Here is a 27,718-nt window from a genome sequence, read left to right on the forward strand (position 1 = left end):
GTACACCCAGCCTTACTTGACGTCTGGGTATCATTCCAGTATGGCGGATGTAAAACCAGCGAGATTGTGTTGATGAGGTGAATTTTGTAAGATATTGCAACTTGTAAGTATGAAACTATCTATTGAGAAATAATGAATAAAAAGACGATGATGTAATGTATGTGTAGGTTAGAAAATTAAAACAAGGCTAGCTACCTACAAACAATACATGACCTAGCTCCCCCTAGAAACTTTAAAAAATGCTCCCCGTGACGTGAGCCTCAGAATCGCCCGTTTTTTGACTTCTCAATGTAATATCCTGGTGTCATGTGTTTTCAGTAGGATAACAGGAAAATTGTTCACAATCAAAAAATAATTTTTTTTTTTCAGATCATCTGTCCAATTTTTTAACAATAACAATTACACTTCATCGTGTGTTGACATTTTTCAAGTTTTGGTTTTACGTTGCGAGACTCGAGAGACAGTCCACCATAACACAACAACAGTGCTTGTGAATGCACATGATGCACGACATTGGAGCAACGTCACATGTTTTCACACCTTTCATTGGTTGGTATTTTATTTAATATTCAGAAGCTAGTATGGCGTGCAAAATAAATCAAAAATATTATTCAATTACTACTTTACAAATTTAATTACGTTTTTGTCCTAAGGCATTTTGGCTACTAAAAAACTAAAGTACTAGGCCTATATTAGAATCCAGAGATTTCATAAGGCATGAAAGTAAAACACCCCACCCCCCTTTGAAACACACACACTTCATAACAATCCGTTTTCCCCCATTTCAGACCAGTAATGTTTGGTTTCAGGAGATAAGAAACCAATCTATGATATTTTCTCTTTAATGTAGACTTAATATTTATTACGCTAATCGGAATTTATTACAGTATTCAGTAAATCAAAAAAATATTTTAATATTTTCCCCATATTGGCACACCATAGAATCCCAAATAGTAACCACCTCACGTGATCCATCTAGTGACTAAAGCAGAATGAAACTCAATCTAGCAGATAGTAATTTTGTTTTGAACTTTTGAGGTTGGATGATGTTTCTTTGACTCATTTGAATGTTGGCATAATAATGCACTAGTGATTAGTACCAAAAATCAATCATTTTATAAATGTTTGAGCATAACCAACGACAGGAAACTTTTTTCTCAGCATGATTAAGCCTGATGAAAATACAGACTGTGAGTAAACTGCATAGCTTCTGTCACCGGTGCAGCTTGCACAATCTCGCGGTAAACGGGAATCAAAGTTGAAGACCGAAAACATATGAGGGTCGATAACGTATGACGCTACGATATGATATGCTAAACGCTTTCTTTTTGGGGTCACCAAGCACTGAACTGCGTGTACCAGCTGATGGATTGATGAGATGCCGAGCCGCGGCCGAGTTGGACTAAACAATTCTGTGAAAGGGGTGTTATAAATACAACAAGGCAGTGCGTGCAAGCTTGCGTGCAAGCTTGCGTGTACAGTGTAATCATTCAGGAGGCCAGATGGCTGAAGATTGAACTTGATTTAATGCTTTTATTGCTGTAGCTCATTTAGTACAGTTAAGTGTGTATCGCCTTAAAACATGGCCGCCTGCATACAACATTTACTTGTTACACACGGCCTCGTGAGGGCGCTCTTCTAATAACAAGCCGTATTACAACATCTTCCTTTTTCTTTTAAAGAAAGCCAAACAATAAACATTTACTTGCCGAAAGATTTTTTTTTTTTAAACAAATCCTTACAATGAGAAATAAAAACCAACTTTCTTTGAACACCTTTTTTTTTGTGTTTTTTTTTTCCTACTACTGTTTGTTTTTGTTCTGGGTTTTCTTTTTGTGAAAAAAAAATCAACAAATTCTTGCAGAACCAGTAGTTACTGTTGGCGGCAACAACTAAGTAACATATTGTTCCAAGTATAGTGGAGGTTTGACTGTCCGGCCAGACCTAGTTGTGATGACATGCGGTGGTGTTTCCTGCACCGTGTCATTCAGATTGTGAGTCTGTTCTGAATCAGAGTCAATGTTCAGAGTTTGTTCTTGATCCTTGCGATATGAAGCTCTGATGTCTCGTCTGTTTCGTCGATACTGATGTCCATCAGCGGTTTGTACGATGTAATAATAATAATAACCGTATTTATAACGCGCCTTTTTGCCAAAGGATACAAAGCGCCAGGTATTATTACTGCAAGGAGTGGGGGCGATTTCTGAGATAATATAAGACCTAATCCTTAAGCACAATGTAATGGTTAACAAGGTGCTGTGGCGCAATATGCTGCCAATCCAGCCAGGAACACCTTATCCCGAATAGCGACTGGTACTTTCCGTGGTGCATGAATAACTGGCACTGCATCTGGTTTAATATACAGATGGTGTTCCCCTTCAAGGCATCCCAGGCCCTCGAATACATCGTATTTGCGTAGCATTTCCGCGTTTGGATTTTTCTCAAGTATGTCAATACGCTTGATAAGACCAAGACGCTCACAAGCTTTAAGCCACATAATTGGTTGAACTTCACCAGGCAAAACTTGGAATTCAATGTCAAAGAGCTTGCTCTTGCGTTCACACAACATGGTGCATTTTCCGATGGGCTTCATTCTGTCACCTGAAAATGACACCAGTCTTTCATTGGAGCGTTGCAGTTTGTTGCAAATCTTGGTGTGCACACATTCCGGAACAACGTTACATTGTGCACCTGTATCTACATGTACCTTGAATCTGACAGTGCGGTTCATTATTTTGAGATTGATCATCCAGTCAGGTGTATTTGCCTTGTTGCTCTTTTCTAGGCCAACTACATCTACAAAGAACTCATCATCATCGGTATCAGAATAGTCATTAATTCCATGTATCTTTTGTGTTCGTGCGTCATTCCTTCAAAATGTTGGTTTAGCATCCTTTGAACGCGACATGCAGACTTTTTCAAAGTGGTTTTGTTTCCCACAATTTCCACATGTCTTACCGTACGCTGGGCACTGACCTCTTTCATGTTGCCTACCACAGTATTTGCAAGATCGCCTTTCTGGATCAGGGTTGTTAAAGGTTGACTGACGAGTCGCCGCATTTGTGGGCATACCTCATTTTCCTTTGCTTTTCTGTTTGTACAGTGCATTTACTGTGGTAGTGCTCTTAACTCCAGCAGCCATGTCTCCTATCTGTGATTTACTGATTTCAGCTGCTCGGCAGATTTCAATGGCTCGCTGCAAGGTTAAGTTCTTCTCGCGAAGAAGTCGTGCTCTAGTACTATCCTCAATAATCCCAACAACAATTCTGTCCTTAATGAGGCTATCTCCAAGGTTTCCAAACTCACATGTCTGGGCTTTCTTCTTCAGATCCGTGACAAAAATATCAAAGTGTTCTCCCTGCATTTGCGTACGAGTGTTGAACTTGTGCCTCTCATAAGTCACATTCTTTTGCGGCTCAAAGTAATCTGTGAATTTTGTCAACAGAACATCTAGCTTCTTTTTGTTATCTTCATTATCAAAGTCAAATGTATTGTATATTTCAAGTGCTTCTTCTCCAATAGTGTGCAACAACGTGCAGCATCTGACATACATCGGTTTGTCTGCCATCCCCGAGGCTGTCATGTACAAATGAAATCGTTGTTTCCACTTACGCCAGTTTTCAGAGACATTTCCCTCCAGGCAAAGGCTATCTGGTTGCTTGATGCTATCCATCTATTCACTGTAGTTTACTTCTGACACCATGTAATAATTCAGGAGGCCAGATGGCTGAAGATTGAACTTGATTTAATGCTTTTATTGCTGTAGCTCATTTAGTACAGTTAAGTGTGTATCGCCTTAAAACATGGCCGCCTGCATACAACATTTACTTGTTACACACGGCCTCGTGAGGGCGCTCTTCTAATAACAAGCCGTATAGGTATTGTAAATGGACAACGCCCACGCACTGCCAGTGCCACACTGCCCTGTAACACCCCTTATACAGAATGGTTTAGTCCGACTCGGCCGCGGCTCATCAGTTCTTTGATCTAGTAAGCAGGGCCCAATTTCATGGCTCTGCTTACCGTAAACAGGGAATTCTGTGCAAGCGTATTTCACAGGTTAGCGGCAAATTTGGGCTTCTGCGCGTGCGTACTCCATGTTACTAGGCATTCTACGCTTAGAAGGCTAGTGCAGAAATTTGGTGCTTGCACGCACGTCAAGCGGGGAATCGTCATCGTAAGCGCTAATTGAACAAGAGCTAATCGAACAATCTCTCACCCTCACGTCGTGATGTCACGTCATGCACCTGGGGCCAGCCCCAAAGTGACCCACTCCACAAGCAGGGCACTTGCGGCTGACCCTGGTGAGCTCCTGCAATGACATATCAAAGCTATTCGAAAGTACCAGGGCACAATGGGGTCGACCTGGGGAAGCTTTTAATTGAACGCACCCTGGGAAAGTAATGTTATAATTCTCGGATTTAGCTCCTGTTATGTAGGGACAGCATATTTTTTTTAAATAATTCTAATGACCACAGTAATGGGAGGTTCATCCCCCCAAAATCACTCTGGTACCCGTATGCACACTTATGTCAAAGTAAAAAGCAATACTTCAACCATAATAATAACAAGACACTTTTAAGGGGAGCCTTATTATTAGTTTCTAGACGTCTGTCTCAACAACACTCCTGTCCCACTTTTGTGTCAAACAAAAAACTCAAACTGAATCGTTGTTGGCAATCTTGGAGTATTACACTTAGTAAATAGTAATGCTTGGCCACAAAGTCAAAAGAGGAACTATGGCTACTCAGACCCAGTAGTAGCTGAACTGGGTCTAGCATGTCTATGGATAGTGCCACATTAAAGCCCCATCATGGGATTGTGCTGAACTAAACTCAACATAAAAAACAAGACATAGAATTTTTGTTAATTACAAAAACACGGTGTTCGGTTGGACGTTACGTGATGACGTAGTTCAAGAACATTGAACCATAAAGATGACTTGTTCTACAACGTGATGTTAATTTTTATAGTTAAACTTGTATCACAATTTTTAAACAACTCCTTTTTTTCTTCACAAATGCAATATGTTTGTGTGAGATTGGCTTTAGGTTTTCTACGCACTATTGCCTATGTACATAGTAAGTTTTAAGTTTGTACAAGCTTTAATTGTTTCCATTGTCACATAAAAAAATTTAAAAATGTGATGACCTCATCATTCATGAAAATATGAATCATTTTTTATTTCACACACATGATTAGGAATCATGTATGAGTTCCTTCTCATTTGAGAGATTCTAAATACATAGGGCCTAAGAATATTTGTTAAAACTTGAAATGTTGGGGCTATAATTGGCCAACAATGGAGCTTTACAATCTATATCAAAGAGGTCTTGAAAACCAACAATATTTGACTTGACCACAATTTGATTTGGAACCAGAAGATAAAGCGAAAACAGATCAATTCCACCACTTTTTCAACAAGGATCTATAGACGATGTGACCTCTGACGTCACACGAAAACCATAACATGATTCGCGCGCATACCGCCGGGCAAAACCTTTGTGTTTTGGCAGCCAGCTAGAAAGTGTACGCAATCTTACTTTGACTACGCAACTCAGTGCCCGGCGAAACATGACGTATGTAGTGTTTTGTCAACAGAGGGCGGTTTGAATGTAAACATAGGTCACATCGTCTATAGACTTTATCTTAAAGGCAGTGGACACTATTGGTGATTGTCAAAGACTAGCCTTCACAGTTGGTGTATCTCAATATATGCATAAAATAACTAACCTGTGAAAATTTGAGCTCAATTGGTCATTGAAGTTGCGAGATAACAATGAAAGAAAAAAACACCCTTGTCACACGAAGTTGTGTGCGTTTAAATGGTTGATTTCGAGACCTCAAGTTCTAAATCTGAGGTCTCGAAATCAAATTCGTGAAAAATTACTTCTTTCTCAAAAACTATGCAACTTCAGAGGGAGCCGTTTCTCACAATGTTTTAAACCATCAACCTCTCCCCATTACTCGTCACCAAGAAAGGTTTTATGCTAATAATTATTTTGAGTAATTACCAATAGTATCCACTGCCTTTAAAGCCAGTGTTCAGACTAATTTTTGAATGAAACCATAATAGAAATAAAGTTATTTAGACAGTCTGTGCTACTCATGCACACATGTGTACATTATACACTGCACTGGGTTCCAATTTTAATAAAAACGAACATATGAGCTCATCATAATATAGAAGTTTGGGATTTGTACTTAATCAGGGTCTTCATCATCTACTATACAAGTTAACGTTAGTGACTGTTTGTGTTAGAAAACCTCACTTCGCTTGTGGGCCAGGCTGTTACTTTAGCCCTTCACACGCCGTATTCTAACCCTAACGCACCGATGGACCTTTTTTCATATTCAACGCCACCCCCCCCCCCCCCCCAAAAAAAAGTCCTGGTTACGGGCCTGGCCTGGTGAAATGCTGCCGAGTAGATCTAAATACAGCTTAAAGTACAATAGATTAACAATAACAAATGATTGTTTGCATTGTTAGGTGTGTTGAACCACAATGGCCGGAGATGATGACCTATCTGAGCTTACTTCAGAGAGAGAGTGTATTGATGAAGAGGTTCTTAATGTGATAGCAGTAGCTAATGCTTTGGGTTCAATAACACTAGATATCAGCAGGAGAGGTCTGACCCATATCCCTCATCAAGTGTTTCTTCTGCAGCATGTAGAGGTACTGCAATAACAGCAAGGCCCAATTTCATAGAGCTGCTAAGCACACAAATTTTCTTAGCATGACATTGTTGCCTTGATAAAACAGGATTGGCAACCACAAATTTTCACATGAGTTTCAGGATAACCAAACAACATCTGAATACCAGTAACAAGCAATGTGCAACACATGGAAATTTGGTTGGTAATCCTGTTTTTATCAACGAAGAAATTTCATAATAAGCAAATGTTTATGCTTAGCTAGCAGCTCTATGAAATTGGGCCCATGTCGAGTTAAATTTCAAAGCTGCAATCATCACTCTAAACTTGTTCAAGTAAATTATTGCCTGCTCAATATTGAACTAAATGTGACCACCTGTTCTTTTCCGAACGAAACACGACTCAAAAGTTTTATATACAAAGTGTTGATTGCCGCTTTATTGGAATTTATGTTATAGATTTAGTTAGAACATTTGTAGGCAATTCTCAGCATAATTATCATTACACTTTGTTTAATTTTGTCCAACAAGTGCAATTGACATGATTCACTCTACACATCAAACAAGCTACCACTATCTCAAGTTTCAAGACTCTTCTCAAAATATTTCTCTCCAATTCATCGTGTATACATAATTATTCTATTGTTCTTCTGGGCGCTTTGAGACTTTCTTTTGTAGGTGTTATGCACTATCAGACTATAGAAATGCACTTTGTTTGGCCCAGAGTTTCTGTTCACTTTACAGGCTTGAACCTAACTTTGTTGAGAAGTTTGTTTTAAACTTACATGGAGCACCAAAATTAAAATGATGGCAACGGATGCCTGTGTAGTTCAAATCCATGCCCGATTCACAACCTTAAAGGCAGTGGACACTATTGGTAATTACTCAAAATAACTATTAGCATAAAACTTTTCTTGGTGACGAGTAATGGGGAGAGGTTGATGGTATACAACATTGTGAGAAACGGGTCCCTCTGAAGTGCCATAGTTTTTGAGAAAGAAGTAATTTTCCACGAATTTGATTTCGAGACCTCAGATTTAGAACTTGAGGTCTCGAAATCAACCATCTAAACGCACACAACATCATGTGGCAAGGGTGTTTTTTTCTTTCATTACTATCTCGCAACTTCGATGACCGATTGAGCTCAAATTTTCACAGGTTAGTTATTTTATGCATATGTTGAGATACACCAACTGTGGAGGCTAGCCTTTGACAATTACCAATAGTGTCCACTGCCTTTAAATAGCCAAAACAAGTGTTCCTTTTTTTGTGTTTTCAATAAACAAACAATTTAGCCAGTTTTTGAAATCCTAGAATTAAAACCTATTTTGATTTTTCTAATTGTTTGTTGTTATTTTTTGTTGACAGTATGTTTATTTGGAGGGTAATGACATAAGTCATGTTCCAAGTGAGTTGTTTGAAATGCTGGTTAATCTGAAGTGGCTTGATTTGAGAAACAATCGGTTAAAGGAGGTGCCAACATCCATCAAGGAGCATGGGTAAGTTGCACGGTTGTTATAAAGTGTAAAACATTACAGAAACAACTTTAAAATTTGAAGTTTGAATAAATACTTACTGTCTGCTTTAATTTGTTTTTATTTTGATTGTAGATGTTTGAAGACTCTACTTCTTGAAGGTAATCAACTGAAAGAGTTGCCATGTGAACTAGGTAAGCATAATATTCAGAGTGTTTAGTATTAGATAGTGTACGAGTGTAATGGAAGACCCAATAAAGATCTGGGTTCACAGATATGGGGCCAATTTCATAGAGCTGCTTTAAAGCAAAAAATTTGCTTAAGCACGAAAATAGCTCGCTTATTTTACACATGTTACTGGCCAAAATTTCCTGCCATATACATTGCTTATGACTAGTATTAAGCTGTTGTTTACTTAGCATTACAATTGAGTGGAGTTTTGGCCGGTAATCTGATATTACTAAGCAATGAATTTTTTGCTAAAGCAAAATTTTGTGCTTAAGCAGCTCTATGAAATTGGCCCCTGGGTTCACAGATATGGACCCTCGGATCAGTGTATACCATAGTTAAAAAATGTGCGTAAGCATTTGATTATTTCACGATGATTTCTCAAGTAAGCAGGAAATGTTACGGTGAGCATGCATGTTCACCACGGATTTGCATTGTTACATTACCGCGAGTTATCAAGTATTTACCCTTGCTTACGGTAAACAGCTATATGAAATATAAATGCTGCTAAGGGATGCTCCGTAAGCACAAAACGGCTGCTAACATGTTTGATGAAATTTTGCCCTGGGCCAATTTTAAACTGCTTAACGGTCACAACAATGTTCTTTAGAATCTTCAGAATCTTCAGAAATTATACTGCATGAAAACGCCTTGGAAGGCTCTTTAAACACACAGTTTGTCATGCATGCTCGTGCAGGCTACCTAGATTTTGAAATGGGCTTACGCTAGCAGAATTGCAAGAGTAATTGTACTTCAACGGTGTTCTTCACAGGCTAGAATGAAAATGAGGCTGCTAGCTTGCACCTTTGAGTCACCATGGATTTACATTCGTCATTTGCTTGACAGTGAGCGCTGGTAGATTAAAGGCAGTATACACTATTGGTAATTACTCAAAATAATTATTGGCATAAAACCTTTCTTGGTGGCGAGTAATTGGGAGAGGTTGATGGTATAAAACATTGTGAGAAACGGCTCACTCTGAAGTGCCATAGTTTTCGAGAAAGAAGTAATTTTCCACGAGTTTGATTACGAGACCTCAAGTTTAGAACTTGAGGTCTCGAAATCAACCATCTAAACGCACACAACTTCGTGTTGCAAGGGTTATTTTTCTTTCATTATTATCTCGCAACTCCGATGACCGATTGAGCTCAAATTTTCACAGGTTTGTTATTTTATGCATATGTTGAGATACACCAACTGTACTGTGAAGGCTAGTCTTTAAAAATTACCAATAGTGTCCACTGCCTTTAACATGTCTTTTTCTATGTTTACAGTAACATACAGCAGTGCTATGAAATGGAAATCACACTATGTGATCCTTGTGGATAATATTCTATTTATACACTGGTTAGACATGGCAGATGTCCATTTCAAGCTACCACACAGTTGCAGCAATGCATGTTGTAAGTTGGTACACATCAGTGGGAGAAACTATTAATCAACCTTACAGTGATGAACTTATCAGAACCTCAAAGGTTATTTGCTGTCAACATCTTTCTGTAAAAAGGAAAAGAAAGTGCTCTGATACAAAATGAAGTCACTTGGAACACAGACCTTCATTAATAATCTCCTAGTTGGATCCCTGAGCATGATGAATGTCACTACCTAGTACTAGAAGTCAAAGTTTGTTTCAAGCAAACAACAAAGCAGTGTTTGTACTCCATATAAACAATGACCATGGTAATATCCTTATGCAGTCGTGTGTTTCCAATAAAGAGATGACAGATGTGGAAATCAAAATAGTGGTGGAATTTAGTCATAGTTTTTGTGCTCTTCCTTGAGCCATTGAAAAGTATATTCTCTCCTCCAGTAAGTTCCACTGACCTTCTGTAATAAATGCTATTGTTTTATGCAGTTATATGTATTGCAAAACTGTGTAGTGAGAAAGAATAAACAGCAGATGTGCAACCTACAACAATTACTAAGTAGAGATTGGTCCACTACCTTTTTGTTTCATTAAAAAAAAAAAATTGCAGCTGTGTTAACAATGTTTTGATTGGTGCAGGTTTTGTGAAAACACTGACAGGATTGAATCTACAGAGAAATCCACTTGAGTTTCCTCCTCCTAAAGTACTGGAAAGAGGAGTGAAGGAGATCTTGAGATACCTGAGAGATGCTAGTGGTGTAAGAGATAGACGTCTTATGTCTGCAGGTAACTAGGGTAACACATACAATCATCTTATTTCAGGCTGGTTTATAGATGGGCATGCAATGGTCGCACGATGGTCACACGATGGAAATCTTGACACGGGATCATAAAAAACACAATTTATATTGTCAGCGATGACTATAAACTCAGTGTTTTTTAGCGACCATCCCCCGTCCGATTATAAACCGGCCTTAACAGATTGAGGCAACTTGTTTTATTAATTTTGGTTTTTACCCATACACCAATGTGTGTTAGCACTTTATACTCAGCACTTTCCTGAGTCCTGTGAAAAAATATCACAGGCATGTTACTCGGGTGGGATTCGAACCCACGACCCTTGCAATTCTAGAGCAGTGTCTTACCAACTAGACTACCGAGGTTACCCGGTAGCTACAGGCAGTTCGAATCCTATGTTTTGGCAGCGGGTTTTGTTTATAACCTGAAAACAGGCATGATATTCTTCCTAAAATTAGTCTGATTTTCGATTTTTTTTTTTTCCTTGGGAAAAGTTGTGATTAAATAGCCAGTGTAAGGTCAGCTCTTGGATTCAACAAATTATTCCTACTTTTTCCTGAGGACCAAATATCACGTCTTTTATAAGAACATGATAAGAATTCATGAATACTGATGGTAGAACGCAGCTTTACTGAACACTGAAATAACCAACATTTGGCAATACTGAACACGATTGATTTTTGTGCACAAGACATGCACATGTACCGAATAGTTGGCTAAAATGCTGACATGCATTCGCCAAACTAGAAAAAATGTTGAATTGCCTAGAAAGACAAACAAGTGTTTGAATAGATGGAAAGCCAATTTGTTTTCCAAGTTGTCTAATTATGGCAGTTACACATAGAAGCTTCCACACTACATTATGTAAGTAGAACGTTCAAACTGATAATATAATAAATCATTCATTAAGGTATTTGGTAGGATCATACTTCCTGCAAATGCGGATGCAAAGCGAGTGTTGACGTCACAAATTTGCAACGAATAATTCGCAGCAGTTCAACTCTGCTCAACTCACTTGCGAATATCGCAGCGAAAGGTTGGTTATGACCTCAAATTCATGTCAATTTCGCATCGCATTCTCAAGAAGTATGAACCGGGCTTTACACTTTGAGTTTTTTTCTAAACGTTAATGAAGTCTTATCCATTTCTATTCTTTTAAAGTAAACTCAAATTGTTTCCATTTGTTTGGATCAAACATTCTGTACTTTGTCTCTGATCACAGTGGAGTGTCAGTCTAAATGACTGACTTCATGTCTTGATTGTATGGTTTAGATATACAGCTTGAAGACCTTCATTTGAGTGACTCAGTCCGCAATTCTTCCGAGAGTGATGGAGATTGCCATGGTAGTGAAGGTAATGAGGAGCAGATGATGAGACAAAGCAGGAAGCTGCAGTCAGGTAGTCATCATTCTATACACTCAGTGGGGAGTACAGAGGATCTAGAATTCCCAAGACCAACATCTGTCTCATTACATCGGCACATGTCATATGAAGAGTATCGCCAACTTCAGTATGAGAAATTCAAACGAGCCGGTGCACTAGGTGTGCTTGGGAGAGACAAGTAAGTTGTTAAAGGGACACGTTGCCTTGGATCCGCCGAGTTGGTCTTTAAAAAGCGTTTGAAGCCATTTGTTATTAAATGCAAAAAGTTACATAGATAATTTTAAAGTCGAGTTTAACTATACACGCAGACATGTCTCGAAATTTTTCCTTGTATGACGCTAAGAAACACGGTCTGCCATTTTGTTGAGTCAAAATTTCGACTCCATAAAATGGCCGACCGTGTTAGTTTGCAACGTAAAAGGAAAACAGTGTTTGGAGTGATACTTGTGTGGATCATTATATTCTACTTTCTAACCTTTTGCATTTCATAACAAACGATTTCAAATGCTTTTTAAAACCGACTTCTCCTGATCCAAGGCAACGTGTTTTTTAAACTTCATGTACTATACTTCGTACACAAATAGAATATGGACAAATGTATCGCTTCAGTTTGTTAAATGTTCAGCCTTATTGGATGTGGAGTACAGACAAGCTTTATTTTGCCATATTCCACATGCAGGCATGTGATAATGAATATATTACCCGACTCCCAACATGAGACAAAAATGAATAATCGTTCTTAACAGCACAGGTGGGTGTTCGGATTTCATTGTTTGCAGTCTTGTATTATGACTGTTTGTACACACAGATCCTTGTCGTTTGATTGGTAGAACATTTTGTCACATGTCATCTATTATATTGTTATGTGTTTTATGACGTGATTCTCCACAACTTAATATTGGAGTCCAATATAGACAGTTATTGGACGCTTTGCAGTGCTGTTTTTATCAAGGACTCCTTTCTAGTGCAGATAATAAAAGACAATAATAATAATGATACCCAAACTTATAAAGTGCCCTGATCATGTAGACATGCTCTATAGGGCGCTGAACATGAAAATATATGGACAAATTAAAAAATAAGAAACAAAATTATAACAACCGAATTATAACACCAGATATTCATATTATATAAGAATCCAGTGCAGGGAGAGACATTTTGGTTCCTCTCTAACTAACATTATACCTGTGAGAATTTCATTATCATTGCATCAATTGTCAACAAATTGATAGGTTTTAATCAAGTGTTGTCACTCAAGCTATATGTTTGTTGGATAGTGGATGTTTGTCCGGCACTTAAAAAAGCACTGCTTTACAGGAAACAAATAACGTAAGCTGTTGCTGCTTAACACAAATGTTATGTAAGAATGTGAGGTCATATTGACAGACAAGGGAAGCTGAGTAGTGTTTAACATTTGGATTATTTACTTAAATACAAAAGACAAAATGACACTGGGTTTCAACCTGGCCCTATGACATCATAATAATAATAATAATAATAATAACAAATTCTTATATAGCGCATTTCACAATAAACCGTATCAATGCGCTTTACATTAGTCCCCTGGTCATTGGGCCAATAAACATCCCTTTAATCTTTCTCAGCTCCCATTAGGGAGTATACAGCCCTGAGCTGCCGTGGCGCTCCGAAAGCTTTTCATTCACAATATCAACCTCTACCCTCGCTGGTACCCATTTATACCCCTGGGTGAAGAGAAGCAATTATAGTCAAGTATCTTGCTCAAGGACACAAGTGTCACGATCGGGATTCGAACCCACACTCCGGTGAATTAGCACCAGAACTTGAATTCGATGCTCTTAACCACTCGGCCGTGACACTCTGGATACATTTCAAAATATAACTCAAATCCTTGAGCAAACGATCTGCCCGGTTGGATACTAAAGGTTTCTTGATATAGTAGTATGTTGTGTGCAATATGGATAAAGCAATTGTTGACCATCTTGATGACATGCAGCTTGATAGAAGGCTCTTCTGAATTAAGAATCGGACATAGAGGATTACCTAGTACTAGGATGCTGTGAGTATTATATCAACAAGCACCTTCTCACTTTATACATCACTAAACTAGGTCAGTCTTACAAAAGACTTGATAAACTACATCAATCATCACACTGTCAGTTGGCACTCTCAATGCACAGTATTTTATTTCACTGATCATCATGCAGAAGGGGTGTGAGTCAGTATGATCATTCTCATCACTGTGCTAGCTAGGTAACACTCAATGCACAGTCCACAAGCAATCTACAAACATCAACGTTTTGCAATATTGTGAGATTAAGCACAACACTTCAATGACCATAGCCAGTATAAACCCCTCGATGCACATTGAAACACCATTGAAACACCCAGTCAAACAGTATATAGGATGTTTTGAGTTTAAACACCATCCCATGATCTTGCACAATGCGTCAGTAATCTGGATGCAGACCCAGCCAGCAAGTCAAACTTTGGGATTCTAGGTACATCCATAACATGATTTGAGAGTTTGGGTTTATGGCAGCCGTTGTCCTGTTGTTGTGTCATAAGGGATCATTTGATTATATGTATTCTCAAATAGCCCATGTCATCTGTATTCATTTGGTTGTTTTTTACCCATACGTACACCAATGTATGACAGCACTGTATACTCAATACTTTCCCGAGTCCTGTGAACATAGTCACAGGCATATTACTCGGGTGGGATTCGAACCCACGACCCTTGCAATTCTAGACCAGTGTCTTACCAACTAGACTACGTTGCCGGTAGCTAGAGGCAGTTAAAATCCAATGTTTGGCAGGGGTACCGCAACAATGTATGTTAAACTTGCATATGGGGGATAAAGAATATTAATTTTGGTTTTTACCCTCACACCGATACGTGTCAGCACTGTATGTAGTACTTCCCTGAGTCCTGCGAAAAAAAAGTCATCTTTGTTGATATTTTAGTAGTGTCCAGCAGTGTATGACAGGGTAGGCTGTTATACATGTTCCCCAAACAGACAGGATTTATGGCACAACAAGGGAGAGTTCTGCAGCACGAAGACAAGAGATAGAATTCTGCAGCAATTTCCAATAGATAGAGAGCCATTATGATGTACACCTCCCTTTGGGCATGTGACTGGTGTGCATCAAGACACACTGCATAATGTGCACATGTACATTGCTAGATATATAAGGCCAAATCAAAAATGAAAACAGTTGATCGTCCCCACCCGCATGCTTTTTTGGAGCCGCATTCTTTTTTTTACTATTTTTTTTCTTCTTTGATTTTTGTAAAAATAAAACAATATTAGTGAATGCCTACCAGCAAACCCTTTAAGTGTGATAATCTTACCCTGTTAAGACGACAGGTCCCCATGCAACAAATAGATATCAAATAAGTTTGCGGTTGGTTCTAACTGAAGAATTAGTGGCCTGTGGCCATCTTGGAAAAATAATTTAAAATAATAAATATAAAGGCCTGCATCCTCCTCTTTTGTTTATTAATCCGGACGATCAACTGGTATTTTTTTTATTTGGCCTAAAGAGTATCCCAAGATGTTACCGATGTTGCCAATGTCTTGGGATGGATCGATATATGAGGTCCAAAGCTTTGCTAAAGTAATGAAAGAGGATGACATGGTCAATGTGGTGTGACTTGGTAAGAAGTGTTGCCCAGTCATGAATTACATAGGTGAACTGAGTACACATTCCAATGACTGAGCCTGGCATTCAATGTTTCTGCGGTGGCTTCCCCACTATCTGGCATTCATTGTTTCTGCGGTGGCTTCCCCACTATCTGGCATTCATTGTTTCTGCGGTGGCTTCCCCACTATCTGGCATTCATTGTTTCTGCGGTGGCTTCCCCACTATCTGGCATTCATTGTTTCTGCGGTGGCTTCCCCACTATCTGGCATTCATTGTTTCTGCGGTGGCTTCCCCACTATCTGGCATTCATTGTTTCTGCGGTGGCTTCCCCACTATCTGGCATTCATTGTTTCTGCGGTGGCTTCCCCACTATAAAGCAATTGGTCTTAGGGTTGTATCTCGGCTCATAGTTCAGATTGGAATGGCTATAGAAATGGTTGAACCGTTTACTGGAAGTCACAAGTCTTATTTAGCCTTTATATGTACTTCTAGTTTACCATGTTTACCATTGTTCTTGTTACATTCTCTATTGCCTGGATACTTTCATGATGATAGAACTGAAACTTATGATTCAAAAGAAGATCCATTTCAGTGAGTTCAATATAAGCATGATGTACAGCAATGTCTGGAATGTCTTGTAGCCACAGTATTGAAATGTTATGGATTTTAATTTCAGGCGTAAGAAGAAGAGGCGAAAGCGAGTGCGGACTCCCCCATTACTTGACCCTCTTGAATCTCGCATGGCAGAAGAAAAACGACTGGCTAAACTCAGAGAGCTTCAGCAGAAACAAATGCTCATTGAACAAAGAAGAAAGTAAGAACAAATAGAATCTTATATCATGTTGCAATTATACTTGTAATAATAATGAACAAAATTAGTTCAAGACGCATCATATCCATGGGAAAACAGCGTAAAGATCTAAAGAATTATTATAGGCCAACCCAGAACAGAGCTTTTGGCCAACCCAGAACAGACTGAACAAAGGAGAAAGTAAGAACAAATAGAACCTTAATAGACATTAAATTTGCATCGGGATAAAGAATGTTAATTTTGGTTTTTACCCATATCCACCGATGTGTGTTAGAATTGTGTACTCGGTACTTATCCGAGTTCTGTGAAAAAAAAAAAAAATCACCTTTGCAATTCTAGAGCAGTGTCATCTTGTATCGTGTTGCATTAATACTTGCAATAAAAAAGAACAACATTAGTTCAAGACACATCATATCCATGGGTAAACAGAGCGTTAAGATCTAAAGAGTTATTTGGCCAACCTAGAACAGAGTATTTGGCCAACCCAGAACAGACATGATGAAAGATCAAGGACAATGCATCAGTGTGTGTTTAAGCTCATCTGTGGAAGTGTTGTGGCCGAGCGGTTATGAGCTCCGAATTCAGCAGAGTGTGGGTTCGAATCCCCAGCCTTGACACTTTGTCCTTAAGCAAGACACATTACCATTGCTTCGTCCTTCAGATGGGACGTAAAACCGTTGGTCCTATGTGTTGTATAAACGCATGTAAAAGAACCCAGTGCACTTATCGAAAAGGATTAGGTCTTATATCTCAAAATTCGCCCCACTCCTTGCAGTAATAATACCTGGCGCTTTGTATCCTTTGGCAAAAGGCTCGTTATAAATACGGTTATTATTATTATTATTATTATCTTTATCTATTACACCTTTATCTTTATATACATTGAACTCTAACTTAAGTCCTTTTCGAACCACAGCTTCGGCTTTGATTAGGCTCAGCCTAGCTAATGTAGGTTGTTTGGACAATTTGCGCGTGCTTTGCGTACGCGCTCAGGACTTCAGACGAGAGAACAGAGCCTGAAGCTGAATCCAATGCTGAAGCCATGGTTTCGAAAAGGCTAAAGACTAATAAGCTGTCTTCACACAGCAGATGAAATGTTTCTAGGCTTTATACCATGTATGCTTACAAACAATAGGAGACTTTCCAACGCTAGGTGGCAGCAGACATACCGGGTAAATTTCTATTGTTTACGTAGTTCTGAACATGCGCATAATTCTGAGAACAATGGATTTACCCGGTATATCTGCTGCCCTCTATCGTCCCAGAAAGTATCCCATTGATAACATTAAGGATTCAAAGATAGCTGTATCTGATGATTTGACTGTGATGGATATTTGATTGCAGAGATCAACAATTGTTAGATGATTGGCGCACTGAAACTAAAGAAATGCAGCGGAAACATTACATCAAAGCGATCAAAAATGCACAGCAAGGTAAGGACTAAGTAGTCAATATTGGCATCAAATAATCCCATTTGATTCTTATCTTAAATATTACTGCTTATACATGTACAAAGATTTTAGTTATTTGTGCCACAAAAAAAACTTGTAACATGGTATTGGCAATCATGCTTAGGTCCTACTACTTGGCGTCAACTCAACCACTACGCAGATGGCTGGTATTGATGACCCAAGTTGTTAGCAATCAATTTACACAAAGTGCAGTACATAATACACTATGCGGACTGATAATTGACGTCTTGGGCCAAGACTATTCCGTTTTCTGGAAAGCGCCCTCTGTTTTCCATGTTGTACAAGCCCTGAAAAAGCAAGATGGCGGTCGATGGCTTTGCTGCTTCGCGGTCATTTTTTCACGAGAACAAAACTCAAATAAATGTAGTAAATATAACCGAAATGTAACCTAAAAAAAGCTTATGAACATGCCTCTTTTGTGAATTTTAAATGTTTATTGGTTGAGTTGATTGCGAGTTGACGGCAAGTAGTATACCCTCATGCTTTCAGTGTTATGAAATGTAAATATACATTCATAAATACCTCAGACAGTTTCGCTATTCCTATTGGTGGAGAGCGCGTCACGTGGGTGTGTATAAACCTTTGTTTATGACTAGTAAAAAGTGTTGAAACATGGGCGTAACACGCGAGTTTGCACCTGTGCTTATAAGACAGTTTTTTCATTCCTATTGGTCGAGAGCAACGGCCGAGACAGTTGTGCCACATCACGCGATACGCGCACAGCATTGACTGGGCCTTACCATTTCATACATGTAGCTGGAGGGGTGTTGTGTTGAGAGAAATCATTGAAAAATTTTAATTTTTGCATTTATTTTACTTTTTGACCAAAAGTGTTGATGTTTTTTGACCGAAAAGGTATTTATGAATGGGAATCAAAGTGTGTTGAATCGGTTTTCCACCAGTGGTTTAAACCCACCGAGGCCTGGTTCGTGATAATTTACCTCGACTTTGTCACTGTAAAATTATCAAGAACCAGGCCTCGTTGGGATTAAACCACTATGAAAACCTCTTCACCACACATTGATTCACTTATGTATAGGGCATACATTTGTAGTGAATACAAATAAAACTGTCTGCATATAAAACTTCATGACATGAGGTAGGAAAGTCTTTCACAATGTATTTTGAGAAATAATAGTCACAGACGAAAGGAATTACTCAACAAGAAGCTTTATGAAATTAATCAATTCTTTTATTATCATAATTACAGGTATGCCATGGAAATACAAGGGTAAATAAATACATGTATTGGTCACAGTGTTTGTTGATGCACCAGTGATTGTGTTACAAGTTGAGCATGTTTTGATTGTTCATGAATTGTTACATGTATGTTTTCGAAAAGCCATTGCTTCCACTGTATTGACTTGTTTAAGAACACATGGCCAGGCCATGTCTTCTATAGACCTGTATCAGGCTGTTGCCATCTTGGCCATGTTCCCTGTTTCCGTTACAGTAATAAATGCTAACACTCATTGCACAAACATGGCACCAGACTATTATTTCGTCCAGCCTCAGTTTGGTTACAGTGAGTTGGAATGGAGTAAATCAAGATGGCCACACCAGACAAAGGTCTATGTTGTTGATGAGTTGTGTTTTTGTATTGTGAATTGTATTTGTATATTTTGTAGGTGACATCAATAAGGTATCAATGTTGACTTGTTACAGCCTGACAGGAATGGAAGGGCAGTCGAGTGAAGCCAGTGATGATGGACCCTTTTCATAGCACATGCATGCATACAGATCGGTTGGTTGGCAAACGCAATAGAGTTGTGCACTAAGCAGACGTTTAATCACGTCTGCGTCACGCAGCCATTACCCGTGTACAAAACAGCACAATGTTTCCTCATTTTTGCCAACCAAAATGTTAGTGTGCACGTGCTTTGCAATTTACATATTTCATGAAAAGGGTCCATGGTTGTCAGATTAATGATACTTGACAATAACTGAGTGCACAAAGTTGCCCTGTTTCAATAAATATTTTGTTTTGTTGTCCAAAATGTGGAAACTGTTAATGTTGTTTGTGTGTTTCATCATCTGTTTTTATCAGTTAATAGCATCGTTATTTAATTTAAACTTGAGTAAAACAAAAAATAAGAATAAAATTATACTAATTTGAAAGATACTGAAGGGAAATTAATAATCGATACTAAACTTATTTGTTTCTGTTATCAGGTTTTATCTGATAAGTTAAGTTGTTTGACTGTATGAGCATGAGTTTATTGAAGCACATGTTAGCGGTGCACTGGCTGCATACTCCCCACCAGGGAGCTGAGATGGTTTAAGGAATGAATTAATGCCAAGTGACCATGGGTAATATTGTTGCAAGCGCTTTGTGACGCCTACGCAATTAAAACTGGTTATTGTATGGTTGGTGAAGAAATATGACTCCATACAAACAGGTGATTCATCCTGATACAAAAAGTGTTGATGTTTGAAATGTAATAAGTCAACTTGTCAATGTGTGTTTGATCTCTTAGATTTCACTGATCCCAGCTTGAAGACACCTTATGATACAGATCCAAACTACATGAAAGTCTTATCAAAGGAAGACAGAATCAAGGTAATATTAACTCATTGTCATTTTCCATAGTTTGATTTTATCTCAGGATGTTCAGTGCAGACGAATAACTTGTGAAAAGTGTTTTTCTGTATAGTTAATATTACTTAAAGACTCTGGACACCTTTGGTAATTGTCACAGACCAGTTTTCTCACGTGTATCTCAACATTAGCACAAAATAACCAACATGTGAAAATTTGAACTCAATTGGTCGTCAAAGTTGCGTGATGATGAAAGAAGAAAAAAGACCCAATGCACACAAAATTGTGTGCTTTCAGATGCTTGATTTCGGGACCTCTAAAGCATTCTGAGGTCTCAAGAAGCTGTTTCTCACAATGTTTTATATTATCAACAGCTCCCCATAACTTGTTACCAAGTAAGTTTTTATGCTCACAATTATTTTGAGAAAGTACCAGTAGTGTCCACTGGCTTTAAGTTGTAAAGCTTATCTACATACTTGTAACAACCACATCCGCACTTTTCACCATCAGGTTATACATGCAAACTGTTGCTTTCTAATGACATAATATTCTGGTTTTGAAATTGTAGCAAGAAATAAAGAGTAAACACGAAGCAATGAAGCAGAAGATGGATCCTGACACTAGTAAGAAAATGGAGCAGGCTCGGTAAGAACTTACTCTCTGAATCTTATAATTTGCTTGAGTCTTATCAATTCAATGTTTAAACCCCATTCATACTGTTGATTTTATCACAACCCTGTCATTCCCTAAAGGCAAGCCCTAGTAAAAAGGAACAGTCAATGTATTTTTAATATTGTTGCAATAAAAATGTTGCACATTTTGTATAATTACCACCTTTCTAGGCCAATTCTATAGGTTTCTGGTACATGATTGCCAGTGGTTGGTCAGTGGTTGTGTCACTCTTACCAATATGTTTGGCCTGACTACTAGAATGTACAAGGTGTGCCTAAAGACAACTGAATGCACACAATCTACATTCTCAAAGCTCTGAACGATCTGTCGCCTGTCTACCTGAAAGACTGCATTGCCACCCATGTACCATCTAGGGAAGGCCTGCGATTGAGCCGGGACGTTACTCGTCTTTCCATTCCAAAGAGTAGCAGGCGGATAGGCGATGGATCGTTCAGTGTTTTCGGGCCAACTCTCTGGAACACATTACCACTTACTCTAAGGTCCTCTCCAACAGTTTCTGCTTTCAAACGCAACCTCCAAACTTATTTTTTCTAGTGTATTATAATTATTTGCTTTTTGTTTGTGTATAAAGCGCAACGATCATTTTTTTGGATTTGCGCTATATAAGAGCTGGTTTTATTATGATTATTATTATTGTTATTATAATCAACCCTTGAATTCAGGTCTTACAATCCTTGACACTTTGTGTTTACAATCTTTTTATGTCATTACTTGTGTTGTAACATGTACTGCTTTATAATAAGGTTTGATAATTGTTGAAGACTTTGAATTCCACAATAGGGTATCAATCACAAAGGATTGTCAATCATTTCTTGTAGCAAATCAAAAGCAATTTTGTTAAAATGTGGATCGATGTATTATTTTTATTCATGTCAATCATAAAGGAAGTAAGAATGTGCAGTGAATTATCTTGTTATGTTTGATATAACAGGGCGGATAGGGATCGTCAATTAATGGAGAGAATTAAACGACACACCCTCAAGGTACAGGAAAGAAAACAACGCCCTCGTGGGAATCCTAAAGAGGAAATGGAATCAGCTAAACAAGATCTTAAAATGGTAAGTAGCAATCACATAATGCTTTAAGGCAGTGGACACTATTGGTAATTTCTCAAGATAAGAATTAGCATAAAACCTTACTTGGTAACGAGTAATGGAGAGAGGTCGATAGTATAAAACATTGTGAGAAACGGCTCCCTCTGAAGTGACATAGTTTTTGAAAAAGAAGTAATTTTCCACGAATTTGATTTCGAGACCTCAGAATTAGATTTTGAGGTCTCGAAATGAAGCATCTGAGAAAGCACACATATGTGTGACAAGGGTGTTTTTTCTTCCATTATTATCTCGCAACTTCGACCAGTTGAGCTCAAATTTTCACCGGTTTGTTATGTTATGCATATGTTGAGATACACCAAGTGGGAAGACTTGTCTTTGGTGACAATTACCAATAGTGTCCACTGTCTTTAATGAAGTCACTACTTTGACAATGGACCCTTCCCATGAAATATGCTAATTACATTCACACATGCGTACAGACCCTGTTGGTTGGCAAACGCCATAGAGTTGTGCACTAAGCAGACGCGCAAACGCGTCTGCGTCATGCACACCTTAGCCGTGTACAAAACAGCGCGATGTTCCCTCATTTTGCCAACCAAAACGTTAGTGCGCTCGCGCTACGTGCAATTGACATATTTCATGGGAAGGGTCTATTGAATGTTTTGCCTTCAGTCATCTCACCAAGCGCTCAAATTAAAATGATTGTACTCTTACCTTATAGCTGGGTCAGTTCTCTCAACTCAAGCTCTTTTGAGCTCTCTTGAATTGTAAGTTACATTCATGTATAAACTATTTGCAGTGGTGTTTGGGTACTTGTGTTTGTGGAGATAATGTTAGTGTGATTTGTAATCATTGGTTGCACAAGTCAAGTGGTGTCATGCAGTGATTTAACCTTTTAATGTTACACTTATGTTGATTGATGATTTTTGCTGTTGAACAAAGAATTGACTAGAGTGGGGTTCGAATCAACGACCTTTGGATTAACGTGCCGGCGCTCTACCAACTGAGCTATCTAGCCCTACACTGTATGTTGGCGGTCTCCATATTTTGTCATTACCTTTGTTCGGGGGTGCCAGTCAAAAGCCATACATTTTACAACCGTTAACTGCCGTGTAGCCAGGGATCACACCCAAATTACGATACAACCTGGGAAGCGGCAGCCAGGGATCACCTTAAGGGGATGCGACTTTTTATTTCAGATATCAATACAAACCACAAGGGAAACTTATGTTGATTGACAGTCTAGCAGTATGTGTGAACTAAAGCCAAATAATGGTTGATTATTGGTCGGTATTAGTTATCCTACGGGCGCTTATGGAATACAACAAAACAATGTTTGCGTTCCATGTACAAAACTGCCTTTCCCAGAAGTGAACTATTTGTCCTTATTACCCAGGTTTGACAACTCTTTGAATGTTGTCTCAACACTTTTAACTATGCCCTTGCATTATGGTCTTTTCTAGGCTGGATTATTTGGAGATAAGATCACATTACTTCACCTTACACTTGTAGACACCGGTAGTTCTAAAAAGTCACAACGTGATTGTTTGATGGATCTTATTACAGACATCCTCGTTTCATGGTCTATATATATGCCTAAGATGCTTCAGTAGCATCTTATTTCTTTTGCCTGATTCTTCAATGGAATTTGTTATACCTTGGTAACAAATTGTGAAGTTTGATTGGTTGAGAGCCAATCATGTGACGCGCAACAAAAACGCATGTTACATGGCTCGACGGGCCGGGTAACCTTGATCGTTTCCGGCATTGGTCGATTTCCAGCGCTGTGTTCGAAACAACCGCTGGTTCGAGGGAATTGTGTCTTGTTCGTCTGCTTATTAAACATTGAATAGTCCGTTGTAATAATGTTTGAAGATGACAACAGAACTTTCGAGAAGAGGAATAACAACTATACAAATGTTTAACAAAACAATTGTTGCACGCTGTGACTGGGGTCCATGGGTTTTGTACACCCTCGAGGGGAAATGGCACCCTCCGCTTCGCCTCGGGTGCCATTTTCCCCCTCGAGTGTACAAAACACCATGGACCCCGTCACAGCGTGCAACAATTGTATAATGGTTCACGTTTCATTAGTCTACATAAAGATGGATAATAATAACGACCATATATGGGCATAGAGGCATTGTATGATGGTGAGGTAGCAAAATATATTTGGTTTGCGGTAACACCATGTGTGTATCTACTTGCCAGGTAAAGTTTGTTCTTTAAAGAACTGTCTTTCTTTATATTTGGTTTGCGGTAACACCATGTGTGTATCTACTTGCCAGGTAAAGTTTGTTCTTGGAGAACTGTCTTGCTTTATATTTGGTTTGCAGTAACACCATGTGTGTATCAACTTGCCAGGTAGAGTTTGTTCTTAGAGAACTGTCTTTCTTTATATTTGGTTTGCGGTAACACCATGTGTGTATCTACTTGCCAGGTAGAGTTTGTTCTTGGAGAACTGTCTTTCTTTATATTTGGTTTGCGGTAACACCATGTGTGTATCTACTTGCCAGGTAAAGTTTGTTCTTAGAGAACTGTCTTGCTTAATTCTACTACTGAGGAGTAGATTTTTCGGAATTTGGGGGAGACTTCTCAGTGCTAAAAAGAACTGTCCTGCTTTTAACTACTACCTGGGCGGAAGGTAGAAAATCAGCTTACGAGTAAGATCGCTATTATAATTGCACTACCATGGAGTGAGTTCTTACTGTAGTTGGTCTCAACGTTTTGACTAGCTTGCTCTACTCATTGACAAGAGACTGTCTCCTGACGATGACCAAGCCTCCTAATAATGTCTGGTGCCCGGTCCTTCAGGTGTCGATGTTCTTGCTACCAAGGTAGATGAAGTCATCGACAGCTTCAATGGAGTGACCATGCAGGGGCACATTTTTAGTTACATAGGTACATGTAGATCTTGAAGTTTGTTTTTTTTGGGAGGAGATCTTAGGGCTAAAGATAGGATGCCTTGTCTAGCTTGTTGCTGATGGAGTTGGCAGATAATCAGAAGGATAACATCAAGCGACAACTAAGAGATCTACATGTAGTTATGAATTAATTGTGCAGGCCTGATACTTCACGGAGGCAACGGAGGCGATTGCCTCCATGCCCCCTGGTCATTGCCTTGGTACCCTTGAAATGCACCAGTAGAAATTTGCAATTTCATCTCTAGGGTGCCCTTTACCAAGAAGAAAATGCCTTGGTGCCCTTGCCCTTTCAAAAACGAAGCATATCAGGCCTGATTGTGTATGGTGTGCTTTAAAGCCCAAGTATCATTATTGACCAAAAAACTTATGACTCAAATGGCTTTACATTTGAAATAAAAACCCTCAGTTTGTGTAACTCATTTTGTCATTTAATCATGTTTATCAAGCAGCAAACATTCTAATCAACACACAAAATAATACTTAAAAGTAAATGTATTTGTTTGTGTATACTTTGTGTTTACTAATATTGTGGAACCACAATATTAGCTTAAGTTCTGTTCTGCACTGGCTTAATAGCATGTTCATGTGTCTTGTTTGATATGGTGTGTGTTGTACATAAAGCAGAATGGTTTATATCATAGCAATTGAATTTAAATTCAAATGTTCTGTCCCACTAAATAAGTTCACGTTTTTCAGTGAAACCCCGTTCTTAAACCATCAGCAGCCGATTTCACAAAACTTAACGCAAATGTGTAAGTCCAATTGCGCAACATTCATGGCACAACAAACAATGTAAAAGTGGACTTACGCAGTTGCATAAAGTTTTGTGAAATCGTCTGCAGGATGCATGTGTTATAATAATAATAACAATTGGGTGTTACATGTGAAATCTACAATCAAAGTTGATGAAGGTTAAAGACTGGATGTATGTGGCATTATTGTCTACGAGTGCGTTCAATTAGCTTCCCCGGGTCGACCCCGGTCTGCCCCTGGTACGTTCGAACATGGAGGAACTTCCTCCATGGTTCTAAAAGCTTTGACATCATTCCAGGGGCTCACCCGGGTCAGCCCCAAATGCCCTGCTTGTGAAACGGGTCACTTGGGGCTGGCTGAGGTGCATGACCTCACCAGGAGAGGGTGAGTGATCGTTCGATTACATTGTGTATCTCTTGTCAGGGGCTCATCCGAGTGAGCACCGCGGGGTTGACACAGGGAAGCTAATCGAATGCACCCTACGTGTATGTAGCTGCTGTGTTGTGTTGATTTGGTTGCCTTATAAAGTTGTATGAACCTTGCTTTTATGTGCTTAATATTCAGTTTCACAAAGTGTGCTTGTCAATCTTTAAAGTAATCTATTAACGACTGTTTTGATTTTTGTTTCAGGCCAGTGATCTTCAGCGTGAAGTAAACCACAGGCGTCTGGAGTTAGAGTACAGATTCCGTGCATTTACTGGTGATACTTCACCAATACCTCGATAGAACCACAGGCGTCTGGAGTTAGAGTACAGATTCCGTGCGTTTACTGGGGATACTTCACCAATACCTCGATAGAACCACAGGCGTCTGGAGTTAGAGTACAGATTCCGTGCATTTACTTGGGATACTTCACCAATACCTCGATAGAACCACAGGCGTCTGGAGTTAGAGTACAGATTCCGTGCATTTACTGGGGATACTTCACCAATACCTCGATAGAACCACAGGCGTCTGGAGTTAGAGTACAGATTCCGTGCATTTACTGGGGATACTTCACCAATATTTCGATAGAACCACATGCGTCTGGAGTTAGAGTACAGATTCCGTGCATTTACTGGGGATACTTCACCAATACCTCGATAGAACCACAGGCGTCTGGAGTAAGAGTACAGATTCCGTGCATTTACTGGGGATACTTCACCAATACCTCGATAGAACCACAGGCGTCTGGAGTTAGAGTACAGATTCCGTGCATTTACTGGGGATACTTCACCAATACCTCGACACAATTCATCCGCACTCGTACCACTAACTGTATGCGGAGGCCGTCGGGCCGACAGCCTTGTCGGGTCTGTAACTTCCGGGTTTAATGTGTTTCTTGAAAAAGAAATCCACTAGTGGAACAAAATGGGGGGGCTCTAGGATATGCTAGTATGCAGCTCATGAATATGTATATCTTTCGTCAGACCTATCAGACAAGTAGGATGTGAAGCAAATGAGTTATTCATTTTGACGTCCAATCACGCACTTCCCTTATCACGACCTTTGGACCCTATCATGCTCGCTGAGCGTCCGTGGTGGTGGTGTGTGATGTAAACATGTCTCGTACCTTTCGCGGGCATTATGGTAATGAGTTGACCGTGGGAACACTTAGCTTATTATAATAATGAGGTCAGTTGCTTCAACACAGACCCTACAAGGCCGTCGGCCTGACGGCCGACGCATGCGGATAGTGTACGGGGGCATCGTGTCGTGCGATGTAACGCACAGTGAATACGGGTGGGTTTTTATACACAGCGGCGGTCTTTTTTCGGAGTGAATAATTCAACTGCCTTGAGCAAGTCTAGATTTATTCCAACAATCTGACTTGGTAAACTATTTACAAGAATTGTTTAACTGTGCTGATTCCTATTGTCAGTATATCCAAACAAAGTCCATCTATCCCCCTCTTGTATATAAATCAGAGCTAGAGTCATTCTTATGTTGGACCTACTTTAC

The 27,718-nt window shown here is 39.1% G+C and overlaps 1 protein-coding gene across 3 annotated transcripts; it reads left to right on the forward strand.

The window, feature by feature from the left end:
• LOC117305266 (leucine-rich repeat-containing protein 27-like) lies at window positions 1-27,474 on the forward strand. 3 transcript variants are annotated; one of them, XM_033790099.1, is made up of 13 exons: window positions 1-103; window positions 6,491-6,676; window positions 8,022-8,152; window positions 8,264-8,322; window positions 10,362-10,508; window positions 11,793-12,081; window positions 16,207-16,344; window positions 17,686-17,774; window positions 20,291-20,373; window positions 20,921-20,997; window positions 21,977-22,103; window positions 26,408-26,439; window positions 26,512-27,474. In XM_033790099.1, exons 2-13 carry the CDS (start codon window positions 6,506-6,508, stop codon window positions 26,573-26,575), a joined length of 1,407 nt encoding a protein of 468 aa, XP_033645990.1. In that variant the 5' UTR covers window positions 1-103; window positions 6,491-6,505; the 3' UTR covers window positions 26,576-27,474. The 3 variants fall into 3 exon arrangements, with proteins under 3 accessions (XP_033645990.1, XP_033645991.1, XP_033645989.1); XM_033790100.1 differs by lacking the exon at window positions 26,512-27,474 and adding an exon at window positions 22,822-22,867 and having other exon boundaries at window positions 26,408-26,492; XM_033790098.1 differs by having other exon boundaries at window positions 26,408-27,474.
• The last annotated feature ends 244 nt before the right edge of the window (window positions 27,475-27,718 follow it).

The sequence above is a fragment of the Asterias rubens genome, chromosome 22 (assembly GCF_902459465.1).
Source record: "Asterias rubens chromosome 22, eAstRub1.3, whole genome shotgun sequence".
Taxonomy (NCBI): Eukaryota; Metazoa; Echinodermata; class Asteroidea; order Forcipulatida; family Asteriidae; genus Asterias; species Asterias rubens.

Excerpts from the sequence above, each read along its gene's own strand:
- LOC117305266 (XM_033790098.1), top strand. The coding sequence starts at position 6,506 with ATGGCCGGAGATGATGACCTATCTGAGCTTACTTCAGAGAGAGAGTGT. Across the intron at positions 6,677-8,021 it reads TTCTTCTGCAGCATGTAGAG|TATGTTTATTTGGAGGGTAA; the intron begins GTACTGCAATAA and ends TTTTGTTGACAG. Across the intron at positions 22,104-26,407 it reads CTAAACAAGATCTTAAAATG|GCCAGTGATCTTCAGCGTGA; the intron begins GTAAGTAGCAAT and ends TTTTTGTTTCAG.